Here is a 17248-nt window from a genome sequence, read left to right as displayed (position 1 = left end):
TCAATAGTGGCAGTGGGTAACACTGTCACATCTGTGTTGGGGGGTAGCCAATCAGAATAAAAAGCGGTCTTAAAGAAAGGAGGGGCAGGGAGTTAAAACTGCTTGATAAGCTGAGGAGCTGCACCGAGGCCTAATTTATGGATCCTGCATCTGATGAAGGATTGAAGCTGTCAGCTGCATTTGAAAAGGTACACTTGCTCTAGTGGGTCTTCCTCTCAGTGATTTAGATGCTTCGTTAATGTGGCAATTTAGAAGACAGTGCCTTTCTTCTACATCTAGGATGTAGCAGTGACAGACTGCTACATCCTAGATGCATGAAGGAGCGTTTCCGCAGGTCCTTCGTCCCTGCAGCTGTCAGACTGTACAATCTAAACTGCTCCCAACAATCATAGATGTTTACATCTGCGCCGTAACTGCAATAATTTAATCAACCGATTTGCACTACAACCTGGGTTTGCCTCTTATCTGTAGTTAATTTTATTTAATAACTGTACAGTACTCTGTTTATAGTAACCATTGTCCTTGATGTAAAATTGTAAGAAAAAAAAATTGTGTATGTTTCTGTTCTGTGTCCTGTTTGTTTGTATATGTGTCTTTCTGGCTGCTGTTACAACCAAATTTCCCCTTGTGGGACAATTAAAGGATTATTCTATTCTATTCTCTTTCCATGTACTTTCTAAAGGTAAATTTGCCTTGCAGTAGTGGAAATTAGTATCTCCTGTGTGTGTGTGTGGTTAATAAAAAAATAATAAACAAACTAATTTCCTTCCTTGTGATCCCCTTTTCAACATTTCCCTGCTTTTCTGTGCCAAAGTCAAAGGACTGTGAAATACAAGTTTGGAAAAGAAGCAATGTTTATTTCTTCATCAAGGCATCACAATTGGTCTTTTAATTCCATCTCTTAAAACAAACACCCATCACCATGTGTCATACAATTTTCAGAAATTAAACTTCATAGGGGGGAAAAAAAAGACCAAAAGACAAAAAACCAAAGAGTGCAAAGGCAGAGTACCAGCCTGTTGTTTTTCACTGCTAAAACGGATCTTTCTGACTGCTTTTTTAATACATTATGGCCGCTGACTGATGAGAAATAAACTGTTTTTTTCAGCCATGCCAGACTCTTGGAAAATTCCCATTCAAATATCACAATATGTGAAACTGCAGTGGGTCTACAAGTACAGTTTCATCATGTGTACTTGGACTGAATGATACAGATTTTATAAGAACTCCCCAAAACCTAAAACTTATCAAAATATTTCACTGCACATTTCCAGATTTTGCAAAATGTTAAATTTTTAATATTACTACTTGCTCATTGACTCAAAGTGGTTTCTTATCATTAAAACTGATTGATAAGTTAACTACACTGACAGAGAAGACAGCTACAGTATTGCACATACCATCGCAATCCTCATACAAAGTTCTCACACACACACACACACACACACACACACACACACACACACACACACACACACACACGGTTGCATTCACGTTTTCAAAATCATACACACAGCTCAAAGTAATGCTCAATGTTTAGTGCCTATCCCATGACACAGTAAACAAAACATTCTTTTAGGATAAAAGGGAAAAAAACAACAAAACAAAACAAAAAAACCTAAAACAAAAAATATAAACATCGTTTCCACTGGCAGGGCCTGCTGGTGCCTGACCAGTGTGTTTTATGACCCTGATGAGTCCAGATCCATCCAGGCCAATCCAGTCCGGTCCAGTCCTCATGTCACGCCTCACATGAGTGAGTCCATAAACACGGAGTCGTCGTCTAAAAGGAAACCCCCACCCCCGACCCCCTCCCCCACATCGATGCAGCTGAGACTAACCTGTCTGTGTACCTACTCGTGGTGTGTTTTAAAGAAAACTGTCCATGTCTGGTTGGGATAAAAGTAGTAGTAGTAGCAATAGTAGTAGAAGTAGTGGTCGTGGGTCTGAGACACTTCTGAGTGAATCAGTAGGTGGCGGCGGTGGGCTCCCTCCCTGAGCTGAAGAGTATGTCGGCCTTTGAGCTGATGATGTACGTCAACATTAAGGATGCTATCAGCACAGCGACACCGACTCCGAGCGTCAACATCTGGAGGAGAAAGGGGAATCGTTACAGATAGAACAAGATTTTCAGGTTTTCACACGCAGTTTTAACTTCTAAACATACCACAAAGTTACTGTATCAACTTCTGTTATCCCCCAGGGTGTACACAGCAGCAGCAAGATATCATCACCTTTATTTATAGTCACATTTAAACATCAAGTAGTTCTAAATGTAGCTATCAACAAAAAAGCCTCTAAATGCTTCACTATGGAAGCGATTATTCCAGCTATCACAGGGCTAAAACTGTCTGAAGAATGAGGGAAGTCGAGTTCCAGCTGCCTGTGGCTTTGCACTCATGTGATGAGCTGTTATATTACAAATAACTCATGTGACTTTAAAGCTGCAGTGATACAAACAGGGTGAACCCAAAGGCGCCAGTTTAAGCAATGAGATGCAGTTACCACATCAACAAAATTGGATTGTATCAAATGCTGAGATAAAAGAGTTTCAATTTGTTTTAGTACAATGTGTTGATGAACATGCAGAGACCTGAAATTTGTTCAACGCATGCAATCAATCACTGCCAGGATTTAACCAGTTTTGTTTCTGTTGTTAGGCTCTTTTGTTGCTGTAGTTCTGGAAACCGGAGTTGTTGGTTTAGGCCGGATCGGCCGCTAAAATCACAAACACTACTGTGAGAAAATCTAGATCAGAGAGAAAACAACAACCAATCATGAACACTGTTACAATTACCATGCAAATTTGGTCTCTTGTTGCTGTTTGGAAGCCATTTTTTCAACATGAGACTTTCCCACAAGCACTCGCGTGCCTTAAAACAATCCCTGCCCTCCACTAACAATGAGATCACTGCTTACAAAAAAAGTACTGGAGGCCAACAGTGCTACCCCTCAGCCTCCTAGTAGATGCAACTATCAATGGCATCAATTTCAAAATCCTACGTTGGCTTGTCTCTAGTTATTGCATTCACAAGATTTACAGAAAATTTGACCTCTGACCTTGACAGTAAGGTCACTGAGATTAGAACTTGAGATTTTAAGTAGATACACCTTTGGTAACAATTTCAAACTCCTACGTCACCTCGTTCTCGAGTTATTGCATTCACAAACTTGCATGCTCACGGGGTAAAAAGGGAACATGAATCTCCTTTATCAACCACTTGATTTTCATACTTGTACAATGGCTGCCAACATATCTCATTTTTGGTAAAATGGTATATGGCCTGTATTTGTATAGCGCTTTACAAGTCCCTAAGGACCCCAAAGTGCTTTACACATCCAGTCATCCACCCATTCACGCACACATTCACACACTGGTGATGGCAAGCTACATTGTAGCCACAGCCACCCTGGGGCACACTGACAGAGGCGAGGCTGTCGAACACTGGCGCCACCGGGCCCTCTGACCACCACCAGTAGGCAACGGGTGAAGTGTCTTGCCCAAGGACACAACAACCGAGACTGTCCAAGCCGGGGCTTGAACCGGCAACCTTCCGATTACAAGGCGAACTCCCAACTTTTTGAGCCACGATCGCCCCACATTATTAATCCTTTCAGGCTTCTATGAGATATCAAACTTTTCAGTTGTAGAACAACTTCTCTGCTGTGTGTGTGCATCAGTCACTTCTGTGGTGTCTTTGAGGGAAAGTTTACCTCCAGTTCATGACTGGCCACCAGGAATATGCGCCCTTTAATGCTCTTCCACCTGGACTCCGTCCACGTTGAGTAATCTTTGGAGGTGTACTCCTCCAGGTCGAAGGCCGGGGACAGCGCTTTGGAGAGACGAACTGTGGAGCGAACGCAGAACGCCACTCGTTCTGTACTGTTGGGAGGTGCTGCACCTTGAACCCACATGTAGCTGTATATCTGAGGGACAGGTTGAGAACAATGTGTTAAAGGGGGGAATTAGATAAATGATGTTCCAAAGGTTTTAAAGTTCTTACTTAAATTGCCAGAGGGCAACTTACACCCAAGTTGACTTTAAAGAAAATACACACTGTTGTAAATCTTACATGTTTGCTCTCTTTGTCATCTTCGTCCTCTCTCTGGTTCTGGCAGTTGTCCTGGGTGATGTTGACGGTGGTGCCAGTCAGGTTGGCCAGCAGGTACTGGACCAGCAGAGTCGGTTCACTGTGCTGCTGTGTCACCCCCACGTAGAAGTTTGTGGGTCTGTCACCTGAGAGAAAGAAAGTATTTTGTGAGGAAATAAAGTTTTGATAAAAAGATGAGCTTCATTTAAGGCTTTATACTTCAAAACAACAATAGGACAATATTGTAAACAGCATCTAAATAGGTGTTAAGAAGCAACATGTATCAACAAAACCCATAAAAATGGGTTTTAGAACACAGCTTAAAACCCATTTTTATTCTTTGGCTTTTGGCCTCAAAGAGACTTCATTTTTCCTTTTAACTAAATTTGTTATAAACTAATTTCATTAATTTACTTTTATTTGGATTTTATTTATATCTTGTGTAATTTTATTTTTAAGTTCCAATGTAGAGCACTTTGCTGTGGTTGTTTTAAAGTGCTTTATAAATAAAGATGATGATGATGAATTTCCCATTATCATCATCATCATCATAAAACATATTGAAGACACATAACAAGCCTTTTTATTCCTACAACTTTCATAACAGTCCAGTATAAAACAGGATCAACTTACGCAGATGAATCGCAAAATCTGAAGGTACTATTTGCTGGAACCAGGAGTTATTTGACTTAACAAGGAAACCGTACAGCATTTGGGTCACCTGTGAGGAAAGGAAGACAAATTCACTTTTGTTCAGCCCCACAAGGTAACAGCAGCATCAAGGAGAAAATAAAAAGCACTTACAAAGAATCTACAATTTATTATTATTGAACTTTTGCTGCAAAGTTTGAAATAAATAAATTTCTATTTCAAAATGAATGAATGAAGTGACTGAAGAAGTTGTTAGTTTTTAAACGTCCTTATTTTTGAAGATTTCTTAGACAAGAGTTAAAGATAATTTAAATAAGAATAATGAGCTTGTAAATAAAACAGCATTTATTAAAATAAATAAACTTACCATCTGACTATCTGCGTTAATGTTCTTCAGCTGGATGGGGTCCGATCCTCCTGCCTGTGTGTACAGAGCTCGAGCCACAATGGTCGCCACTTCAGTCAGAGCCTTGATGATGCAAGGAAACAAAGAATGTTTTTCAGAGCTTAAAAGACTTCATATGAAGCTCTCCACAGTAAATCAACACAACAGAGCAACAATGTTTAGACGATAATGTGACTTTCTGCAGCTTAAAGAAAAATAGACTTGCTATATTTTGGAAAATTATTAATGTGAAAAGATAATTCAAACAAGCTGATCTTAAATTTAAAAAAATATATTTTATTTAAACTCTTTCAAGCTAAAAATAAGAAGAAAAGATCAATAAGTAAGGGTCATGTTGCTCTTAATACTTTTAATGCATTTAAAAAATATAAGTAAAAATCACTTTAAATGTAGGTTAACACACTTTTAAACGGTTTTAACAACAGCTATACCTTTGCAGCATCTGTTACGTATTCCAGCTGCTCCTCTGGCGTCAGGTTTGGTGGGTAAGACATGTTCAGGTACTCTGCATTATCATACATACTTTCATAGTACCTGTGCACAGAACAGGAAATAGATTAAAAAAAATCCCTAGCTCTGGATTGATGATTATTTATATTGAAGAAAATGCAAAGTACTTGTTGGTGAAAGAAGAGTTATGATTCTGGATAACGACACCAGGGATTGGCCGAGCTCGCAGGAAACGCTGGAAGGATGACGGAGGCAGTGGCTGAGAGAAACTGGGCTCTTGCAATGACAAGCTGAGATTTAAGGCAGACGAGTTCAAGTTTCTGATGAGCTTTTCCACCTAAAACAGATCAGTGAAGGGAATAAAGACTAAATGTTAGCAGTAATACACACACTGTGAGCTCTGGTTTCAGTTTTTTTCCGTTTATCTGAGAGTTATGATGTTTTTCTGCACAAGTTACATGGACACAGGAGCCCATCCCAGCTGCCATGGGGTGAGAATAACAAGTATATAAATACATAAAACTAAAGCATAGAGGAATGTAAATGAGTGCTCATGTTGGACTTTTACCCATCCATCCATGCTTTTTCCTAAGTGCCTATACTATTTAGGGTTGTGAGGAGACCCCCAGGAAGACCCCAGGAAGACCCCAGGCTCTCCCAGCTGGTATGACTGGAAATGCGGGGTACAACCTAGCCTGGTCACCAGTCTAACACAAAGAGCCTTGTCTTGTGTACTAATACAGTGTCTTGCAAAAGTATTCGGCCCCCTTGAACTTTTCCACATTTTGTCACATTACAGCCACAAACATGAATCAATTTTATTGGAATTCCACGTGAAAGACCAATACAAAGTGGTGTACACGTGAGAAGTGGAACAAAAATCATACATGATTCCAAACATTTTTTACAAATAAATAACTGAAAAGTGGGGTGTGCGTAATTATTCAGCCCCCTGAGTCAATACTTTGTAGAACCACCTTTTGCTGCAGTTACAGCTGCCAATCTTTTAGGGTATGTCTCTACCAGCTTTGCACATCTAGAGACTGAAATCCTTGCCCATTCTTCTTTGCAAAACAGCTCCAGCTCAGTCAGATTAGATGGACAGCGTTTGTGAACAGCAGTTCACAAAGATAGACACTGTATGTACATAAACAAAGTTTAGCTTTTGGCACAACTATTCAGTTCAATTTAGTTTCATGTATATAACGCTAGTTCACACCTAGGTCACCTCAGAGCACTTTATATTGTGAAGTAAAAACCCTACAGTATTTTAGAGAAAACTGTAATAATAAGACGACCTCATATGAGTAGACAAAAACGGGGAGGAAGCACTCCGATTTAACAGGAAGAAATGAAGGCTCAGAAACGTGAGTGTTTGGGAGGTGAGAGGGATATAGGTACGGAGAGAGACCAACCTCTTCATTCACACTGCTGTTCCTCCGAGACACGGGATCAGTGTGAACCCAGAGCTTTGATTCTCCATGGAGTCCCACCTAGATCAGGAAAGTCCGAAGTAATCATATTGTACTTGCACATCTTCAGAAACATAACCCACAACTAATATTAAATAATTATTATTAAGTAATACAAAAGAAATCTGCACACGGTACAAAAACAAACATTATATATAATCAGAAGTTTTAATTTGTTTTTTTAAAAGCCATTCAATTGTCAAGTAAAGAGGTATTCTAGTTTCATTATTCTTAAATCCAAAAGTATTGAAAATATAAACAAATGCAGGTATGAAAAAAATATACCCAAATTCAAACAAAATTTTCCTTAAACTTCAGCAGTTTGTGCCACATGACAGTTACGTGGAAAGCTACCAGTAATATAATACACACCTGTCCAATCTCCACCACTGAGTGAACATTGTCCAGGTCCAAAGGAAACTGTTTATTGTCCATGTCGTACACCAACCTCGAGCTGCCGATGTAGTCAAAGGTTTCCTGTGGTCAACAGACAAATGGATGAATGGCAGGACAGTCAAAACTTAAACAATTTTAAAATGTTAGTTGAGCACTGTACCGACTACAGAAAAAAAGAAAAAACAAAGAACTGACCCCCTGGAAGAATGCGTAGAGGATGGTGCGGTTGGGTTGGGCGTCCTGGGTGGCGTTGCGCAGAGCGTGTGCCGCTGCCAGCAAGGTGACAAACCCCGAGGCTGCACTCTCTGCGCCTGGAGCAATGTCAAAGAAAAAAGACCGGCTGTCCAGCTGCAGACAGGACAGGAGAGGACAGGAATTAAGCAGAGAATTTATCTACACAAGTTGTTCAATTTAACTAGCCATGAACATTTTTATTAATCAAAATGTAAACACAAACTCTACCACTGTACACTGCAGATCAGCCACTTCTACCATTTATAGTACATCCTTTACTCAAAAGTGAGCAGTCACTTTGATATTTTGGCCATTATTCATCTTCATTTTATGTCATGGATACAAGAACTGCACTGAGAGATTGCTGGCATAAAAGTCAGTCAGAACCACCACTCAGCCAAACAGGAAAGTCCAGGTCTAGGTGGTTAGGAATGACCGACTTTCAAAATAAAAGCAAGATGAATAAAATTTTGACCTCAGCTGTCGACCCAAATAAACTCTATGTGAGGGTAATACTGAATTCTCACAAACTCACATCATTCTCAGCATGTTAATAAGTAACACATGTGGTACTGTGGTTTTGTTTTTAAACCACTGTTGCCTGAACTCACCCTCGCTGCTGCGATGACCACGCTCTCCCCCGTCTTGTGGCCCTTATCTGTGTAGTTCAGAGGCCTGGTCGAGGCCAAAACATTAAAGTCTCCAAGTGGGTCACATACTGTCTCTTCAGGGTGAAAAAAAACAAGGACCAAAGAAACAGTGATTAGCAATATAATAAAATAATAATAATAAAAACTCTTTTATTTAAATATTTTTGCAGCATGTTTCTGAAAATATTTCCCACGTATTGTAAAAACGTTAAGTAATGTTTAGATAATTACACTTGAAAAATACCTGGGTTTAAGCTGAAGTTGATGCCATTTCTCCTCATGCAGGTGGCAGTGTCGGTGACGGCAGACATGTGTGAGTAGAGCTGCATCGCGCACAGTGGGTACCGAGGACTACTGCCATTCACAACATGGTTATGATCGTAGTAGCACTGTGAATGAAGAAAAGCGCACAGATGAAAAACGCCTGTATACACAGGTTTGAACTAAGAATGTTCCTGGGGACAAATTTCGTAGTCGACTGCATGAGGGAAAAAAATTAGACTAACCGACTAGTCAATAATATTGACAATATCACGTTAAATTTGAGGAATGTTTAATCAATGATGTCAGAAACTCCCTAAACAAAAGGAATCTGAAACCGTTAATCGGTCTTCATTAATGAATTAATATGACAAAGCAACATCTGAAAAACTAAGAAATTGTAACTCAAAAGTGTGCCGCACTGTGCCGTGCATTATGAATGATGTACGCTGTTTGAAAATTCAGACCAACCACTTCAAAAGAGGTAAAAATCTAAAATAATAAAACAATAAGTCATCCAGCTGTTTCCTTCCACTTATCTGAAGTGAGGTTCTGGGACTGAGCAGGGAGCCTAGACCTTGCTATCACATTGAGGCGTTCCCAGGCCAGCTGAGAGACGCAATCTCTCCAGCGTGGCCTGGGTCTGCCCCGGGGTGTGTCTTACCCTGTCTTACCAGGGTAAGACACACACGGCTGGAACACCTTACCCAGGAGGCGACCACCTCAACTGGCTCCTTTCAATGTGGAGGAGCAGCGGCTCTGCTCTGAGCCCCTCCCATACAACTGAACTCCTCACCCTATCACTAAGCGAGAGACTGTCCACCCTTCCACTGTTTGTATTCGCAATCTCACTCTTTTGCCTTTAAAGGAACTAACCATTATTAGTGTTAACAAAACGATCAGGCCTGATTAACAGATTTATGGCATTTCTCAACAAGCATGCTCAATCTGGTGGCAAACAACTGCATAATATTTAGGATACAACAGTGTACCAGCATTCAGCATCAAATAAATTTAAAAAATTGGATTAAGCGACTAGTACATCTAGCACTAACTAGTCACAACAGCGCCGATGAGTGGACTAGTGGCACACAAGTTTAAACCCATAAACATGAAAGTGTCAAAAACTGCAAATCTTCTAATGGCCAATTGAGGCTGGCTTTAAAAGCAAAACCCGATTCCCACGTTAAAATGTCCAACTATGTGACACAAAAGAAACAAGCTTAATTGCATTTGGATAGTTGTAAGGGTTAAAATGAGGAGCATAGCTGCTTTAAATAATGTGTATATAAACACAGAAAGCTGCAGCTGAATGCTGCTAGCCTTCACATTTGCTAATTAAAGCAGACCGCTGTACTGTATGTTGTGCATCTACTGCCTTTTGGAGCCATTTTTTTTATGGAAATACCTGACAAATAGTATGACTCTGTTTGGTACACAACATTCAGAATATTTCAGTAGGTGAAACTGTGGCATTTCATCTGCCTTTTACTTAGCACTGTAGTTATTTATGAGCAACTTTAAATCCTTAATCCACAGATTTCAAAGAGTCAAAACTGAAATCATAACAAAAAGTTGTAGTTCAGGTTAAACCAAGCAGCTCAGACTCCATACTATGAATATAATCTGAATTTGATATCTTTTACACGTCTATTTTATAAGGGAAGGAACGTAACTTCTCTTTGAATATTGTGCCATTCTGTTTTAAACTAATGTGATCTACATGAAGATGACCTTGTTTGCTGCTGAAACAGCTTTAGAGCATTATTTCTAAACTCAACGACCAGTGAGGCAAGTTCAGATTTGGACTCGTAGTATATGAGTAGCTTATCATGTGACTGCACAATCTTGTACCCTCCAACATGAAGTGGAAAACAAATAACCTGTTTTATGGCCTGAGTGTCGTTGTCGTCTTTCAGGGAGAACATCGGGAAGTCATACTCCTCGTAGGACAAGCCATTTCCCAGAGGGTTCCACTTGGTCACGTTACAGTGGGCCAAGGCTGGGTCATAGCTCTCTGAATACACACCTATGGGGGGAAGAGAGAGGGGAAAAAACGTTAACCTTAACCTTAAGTTAAGGTTGGATTTTTTCCCCATCGAGCAAGCAGCTAACTTTCCTAAAATGATTTAAAGTTTGAATCCAGGACTATTTAACAGTATATGGTGTCAGCAAAGCATTTTCATACTGTGAAATTACCTTTTTTTTTTTAAACTTCAGTAAAGGACGTGAATCCCCTTTTTTCACCTGATATATTGCTGCAGAACTGTGCACTTCACCCCCCTTTCTTTTCCCACATGTCTGCACTGGGTAGGAGATGCTCTTTATCTCACTGTACATGTGTACAGTGATAATAAAAGGCATTCTAATTAAATCTCTGTTGAGTGTAAACAAGACATTTTGCAGACACTGCAATGTTTCAGAGGTCAAGCGCAGAACATGAAATATGACCCAGGTACAACTTGTGGTTTTATGAGCTATGCTCTCTGAGGATCATCAAACTATAATTTATTTCTGTAGCTTGTGTAAAACTGTGGAGCAAGCCTTAACATGTAACCCCCCACCCACCTGAGTTCTCGTTGGGGCAGGTGGTGTGTGGAGAGAAACCCTCAGCTGGATTTGAGCTTGGCGCCACAACAACAACACCAGCAACCCTACTGGAGCCAGTCTTAAGTTTCATCATGACAGATCTGATGAGCAGACAGCCAGCACACAGTACAGGAGATGATACAGGTTAAAAAAAAACAAAAAAAACAAAGAAAGATAAAAAAAACAAAAAACACACAGAGATCATAGGTGCGTTAATTCTTTTGAAATATGGTTCAAGTTTCTTTCCTGAAGTTTAGCAGCTGCTATTAGACACACATCTATTATATTATGCATGTTAGTAAATGACAACTTATAGCAGCTTGGCCTCCTTAACAGAGCCACAATCACATTGCTCCACTGATTTATTTTTATTACCAAAGATTTTGTTTTTTGTTAAGTATTAAAATATCTAAAATAGGGCTGAAAGAGAAAAATTTCTTAATTTCATTTCTTAAAGTCAACTCCAGTTTGATACTCAAAGTGCAATAATTTATAACATGACATGTAGCATTACCACATTGGCCGAAATCAAAACATAGAAATATGAGCTAATTCTAACCTAATAATTTACAACTACTCCACATGCATGTTATTGTTGGGTGTAAATGCAGCTGTCTTGCATCAATTCTGATTGGCTAGCAGGATCATAGACAATATACAAAGTGTGGACCAAGTGCAGCTTTTACATTTACCGTAGTTTTCGGGTCATAAGCCTCTACTTTTTTCCCACACTGTGAACACTGCGGCTTATACTGACGTGCGGCTAATGCATATTTTTTTTCATGCGGCCAAAAACATTTTGCCTGGTAACAGTAGACCAATCAAAATGATAAGTAGTATATATACGGTATATATTTTTATCGGTTGTTAAGAGACGTTGTAATGTTGTTTGTGCACTGTTCCGTAAAAAAACCATAAGCAACGTAATTTGTGTGTTACCGGTACGTACGTATACTTAAAGGTAGCTGTGTTACAGGCGCTGTTCGAGGAAAAAAAGCATTTGCAGTATGTATTTTTGTATGTTACCATAGCGTTTATGTTACCATGTTTATGTTACCTTACGGATTAAATTAAAAGTTAAAAATCCTCACGTGTAATATTTCTGTGTAAATATCTCATATTACAAGTGGAACGCATACGGTTTAAAATCCGGCGTGGCCTGTACAAGTACAAAATTGATTTTCTTTCTACAATTAGAGCATGCGGCTTTTAATCAGGTGCGCTCTGTAGTCCGGGATTTACGGTAGTAATAGTATAGTTTCAAACTGCAATTCTGTTTTGATGTCGATTGACTGTTTGAAATAAAATCAAATATGGAGCAAATCAGTAACAGATTTAAAGTGTGAGTAAATGAGGATTATGTTCACTAAAAACTACCGTGGGGCTTTCACTACAGGGTGAGACATGTTGAGCGTACCTTGTAAAGAGTGTAGAATCCAGAATAACCATATAAGGAGGGTTGGGACCATTTTGCAGGACCCAGTCCAGGTTTGCTTCTGATTCAAGCACATGGAGCACGCCAACATCACCTGATAAAGACGCTGAAACACGAAACAAGGAATGAAATATCTGTGTTACTGCTGTCCAAGACATAAAACGTCCTTAAAAGCTTTTCAATCATTCTCCATTACTTTCATTCAGCAGAGGAAAAACTGCTGCTGGTGAGGCTTTTGTAGTGTGACACCAGCACACACTTCTATGGATGTTCAGTTTTTTGATATTTAAGTAGTTACCACAGGAAATATTTGTTTTACTGCAGGCTTTTATCTTTAAGAACTCTTTTCTGTCACAGCTGCACAGATGTGCATTTGTGAACTTGAACAACTGAAGCAAAAACACAGGAAACTGTGTTTGTAGGTTAATGCTCACTAAGCATTTTACTATTGCTCACGGTGTATCTAAGATACTCCAAACTACAACAAATACTTTTATGTACTAGGTTCAACTTGGACAATAATATCAAAATATAATATAAGCTGATGTACTCACACTGACAGCCTATTTGATGTGTTGCGTTTAGCAGTCGCACACACGGGATACTGTAATTAAGATGCACATAAATCTTGTTTTCCACTGAATTACAGCTGATACCTGCAAGAAGAAAAACAAATATTTGAACATACACATAACATAACACAGAGGTTCAGCCATTTAATTTAATTTAATGTAATGATTACAAGGTCTAAAACGAATAGCTATATCCTATATGCGCTCAGCAAATACAAACATTCCTAATTTTGAAACACAAGCATATACAAATAGGAAAATTTCATCTTTACTATTCCACTCACACTATTGTCCCCTGATTTGTTTTATTAGAAATCATTTAAATCAATCAAACTTTCTAAACACTTTTAAGCATGCTAGATCCCAATCTACTCCAAGCTTCATTCTCTATGAAGAAACCATGAACTCTGAGCTCCCAGTGCATTAAAAATATCCACACAGAGGTCCGGGCACAACAGGCCAATTTCCCATTTTCTCATTTCTTATAGTTTCTATCACGAGCCTGGTCCCTGTAGTAATGTTATAAGTAGGCAGGTTCCCCAAGCATGACAGCAACACTAATTCTTATTTTTATAACCGGCACTTACAACTAGCTGTTTTTGACTATTAGACAACACAAAGTTGTCAAAGAGGCCCTTTCCGAGGCCTAGTCAGCACGGCATAAATGTCGCACCACTGTTTCCATAGAACACATGAAGATGCTAATACCCACTGTAATGTTTAAAGGTTGTTTGGGAAACAAGTGAACTGGAGCAGAATAATGGAGTTCATCTTTTGATGACAAAGTTTGTATATATATAAAAAAAAATGTGTTGTTATTTCATTCTCTTTCTTAAAACAACAACAAAAAAAAGCAGAAGCAGAAGTATACACCGAAACATGGGTTCAAAAACGAGGTGTGAACTGAAAACCAAAGAAAGAACCAAGCCGCAGTTTTGGAAATACCCTTATTGACAAGTTTTGACACCTCAGTATATATGAATAAAGATCTGGTTGCAGGTTGTTACAAGTATAGGCCTATTGAAAGCTGTACAGACAGCGATCACTATTACTTGCTTCTTTGCTCACCCCTCAGTTCACAAAAGAGAAACAAGGGTTACCCCTACTATACATCCAAAGATTCCTGATTGAGAGTTAAGATGCCTGTTTTTATGTCTAAGAACCACATTGAAATTAGAGGAGCTTTTCCTTTAACATGCTTTGTAGAAATAATTTTCAAATAAATCCTGCGTCACAGGCCGCTTATTTAATGTCTTTTATTTGGATAATAATAGAACTACGTTCTTTATGAAATGTAAGGAATACAATGCTGCTTTATTCCTCAAGTAATATATGGTATACTGTGCAAGGCACGTCAGGGTTTCAAACTGTCATCCTTCCAATGTTACACTATAACAGCATCTAATCACTCGTGAATTAATACTGCTGAAAGTCAACAACAGTCTAAAACAGCAACAGTCTAAAACAGGCCAGCGGATCCCATTCAGACACCGGGAAGATTGTCAGCTTTAAAATTTGCAGTGAAGTTGTAAAATACTTAACGTGTTTCTAAATCTTGATATGCTTGAGTCATAAAGACATAAAATATTCTTGGTATCTGGGTTCAAAAACTTTACATGAGAGGGATCAGTGTCCTCGCACTCCGGGGCTTTAACCTGAGCTCATGGTTTCATCTTTTTAATATGGTCCAGGATGGCATTTTCAAATGTACGTTTTTGCACTTCAAGAAGCGGAAAAATTCATAGAATTGTTTACAATTATTATACATAAATAGGGTTCATGCATACCAAAGAATTTGCTGCCTAACAAAAAATAGAAACACATTACCCAGATGATATATAAAAGCGTGAAGACACATGTTATTGAGACTAAATCCACAGACGTTTGCGAACACCAGCTAAGGTTTTAAAAGAGGGTAATGGGCACCACAGATATATATTTTGACTTTTATTTCTTAAAGCATGCTCAGGTGTTTTTCTTTTTACACAACACTTTTACCACACTTAAACTATAGTAAGTTCAAGACTTATTACAGTTCCTTATTTTCTAAATATTTTAATTCTGTTTCGTTTTCTACTTTCCATACTGGGTAAGTTCCCTTGTTTTTAAGCTTTTATTGTTTGAAAACATTTTGTTTTAATTCATTTTAAATGTTAGTGTTAGTGCTGTCTTTATTATAATAATATCTCTGGCATTTATTTTTATCAAAATACTAAAAATGATCACTCAACACTAAAATAAAGGTCAAGTTTAGAATGAAAAGAAAACACAACTGTTCAGGGTTTTTTTTTTTTAACTGATCTCCCCACAGCAACAGAAAAAGGAAATGAAAAACTGATTTTTTTTTTTTTTTTTTTCATCTCAAGTGATGCTGTGTCCACCTATGTGCCGATTTACCAGGATATTCTAAATATTTGAAAGTGGCTTCTCTTGTGTTTAATTTCATTAGAGAGTCACGTAAACTACAAGAAATATGTATATAATGTATATAATCTGGCGTGGCGGTCCAGCCTTTAATCCCTCCGGGGGCGGCCGCAGCGGTGAAATCACGAGCGGTCACGCTGATGCTGAGTTAAGAAGAGGGCTGACCCAATCTGTCACTACAAAGTCACCACAAAGGCTTAATTAACACAAGAGATACTGGGTTTCTTTTGCACATCCACTTGGCTGAAATGCATAGAGAACAGTCGCAGCACCGAACTCAGTTGAAAAACTCATTTTAAAACCGGGACATAGATTCTAAAGGCAGACAGAAAACCTCCTGCTAACGCTAATTTAGCTTAGCATTCAGCTAGCACCGGACACAAAGAAGTCCTCGAAGCTAACAGTCCGAAAGCGAAACACACTTCGTTCTTCAGCAGTTAGACGAAGACACAAGTTTAGCAACAGGGGAATACAACTCACCTGTGAAAAACAAACAAAATATCAAGTTAATGATCCATTTGTTCGACAGCAAATCCATCTTCCTGGTTTGAAAAGCTGAAAACACAACAGGAAGTGTTGACATGGGGAAACATCCGGGTTTTCCCGTTTGGGTCCGGTTTACAGAAAAAGGGGCGGACTCAGTCGAGGTGGACTAAAGTTATATATTATATATATTCGTTAAATGTTGATTTTGATTCAGCTATGTTTCTGTTAGTTTGTTTTTATTGTTTTGAAACTTTTTATTTTTTTATTTAGTTTCAGTTAGAGTCTTTTTCATAGTCGTATAATATAATATTTGTTACGGGCAAAGTTTTAGAAGTTTAGATATTGAAAGATCACACATTAAAAAAATTGTGTATTTTTTTTTTAAGAGAAAGTGGGACGCTTCATGCTTAACTCATATATATACTTATATAATACTAGCATAGACTAAAAGTTATAAATTTCCATAATATTTTGGTATTAATTTTAGTTATTTAAGTACAAAATATTGTTTCAGTTCATTTTTGTATGCATGTATGTATTTAGAGTATTATCTTTATTTTATATGACTTAACAAAATTAAACAATGACATGTTGGTTAACTATATTGGTGTTTTGGACATCACAAAAAGCCTTTATTTTAGTTTGTTTTATTAGCGTTCAAAATCCTGTGGGATGAGCTTCTTTCCCTTTCAATGAAAGAAAGAGATTATATATCCCCCCCACCTCCCCCTTTTTTTTTTTTTTTTTAAAAACGCAACTTTTTCTAACATTTGCCCCAGAATGTGTTCTGGTTAATAATGACAGTGCTTCCCTTTACAGGTAGAGGGCAGATTCTGTCAAAGTGGCAACTTTGCACATCATAAAAGGAACTAACCACATTTTCAATATTTAACAAGAATCAGGTCAGGTGTAACAGGTAACCATATAACAAACTTTACTATGAATGTCACCCCCTTGTTTTTAATTTGTAATGCCAACTAAGGAGCCAGTCCACGGTGTAGGTTTTTCCATTTTCATTCCTCATGACTCATCCTTGAGGTGCACATCAAATGTTCTCATTTCACTTTAATCTTCCTTCTGCAGACACCATAGCGTATTAAAAACACCACAGAGACAGCCCAACTCGCACAC

At 38.5% G+C, this 17248-nt stretch overlaps 1 protein-coding gene across 1 annotated transcript; it reads right to left on the bottom strand.

The window, feature by feature from the left end:
- Positions 1–836: 836 nt before the first annotated feature.
- ncstn (nicastrin) lies at positions 837–16242 on the bottom strand. Its single transcript, XM_005476718.4, has 17 exons — positions 16112–16242; positions 13190–13291; positions 12618–12741; positions 11180–11301; positions 10495–10640; positions 8595–8739; positions 8312–8424; positions 7662–7814; positions 7443–7547; positions 7014–7091; positions 5766–5935; positions 5580–5682; positions 5110–5211; positions 4725–4812; positions 4074–4237; positions 3715–3927; positions 837–2089 (listed from the first exon to the last, which is right to left on the bottom strand). The coding sequence occupies exons 1-17, from the start codon at positions 16212–16214 to the stop codon at positions 1967–1969; spliced, it is 2154 nt and encodes a 717-aa protein (XP_005476775.1). The 5' UTR covers positions 16215–16242; the 3' UTR covers positions 837–1966.
- Between the last annotated feature and the right edge of the window lie 1006 nt (positions 16243–17248).

This window comes from Oreochromis niloticus, linkage group LG18 (genome assembly GCF_001858045.2).
Source record: "Oreochromis niloticus isolate F11D_XX linkage group LG18, O_niloticus_UMD_NMBU, whole genome shotgun sequence".
Classification (NCBI taxonomy): domain Eukaryota; kingdom Metazoa; phylum Chordata; class Actinopteri; order Cichliformes; family Cichlidae; genus Oreochromis; species Oreochromis niloticus.
Note: the sequence above shows the minus strand (reverse complement) of the source record. Positions and strands in the feature narration are given on the sequence as shown.

Coding starts and splice junctions, on each gene's coding strand:
- ncstn (XM_005476718.4), bottom strand. CDS start 16,214: ATGTCAACACTTCCTGTTGTGTTTTCAGCTTTTCAAACCAGGAAGATG. Junction 7,092..7,442: donor CAGTGGTGGAGATTGGACAG/GTGTGTATTATA, acceptor TTCCTGATCTAG/GTGGGACTCCATGGAGAATC. Junction 5,212..5,579: donor ACGTAACAGATGCTGCAAAG/GTATAGCTGTTG, acceptor TGCATCATCAAG/GCTCTGACTGAAGTGGCGAC.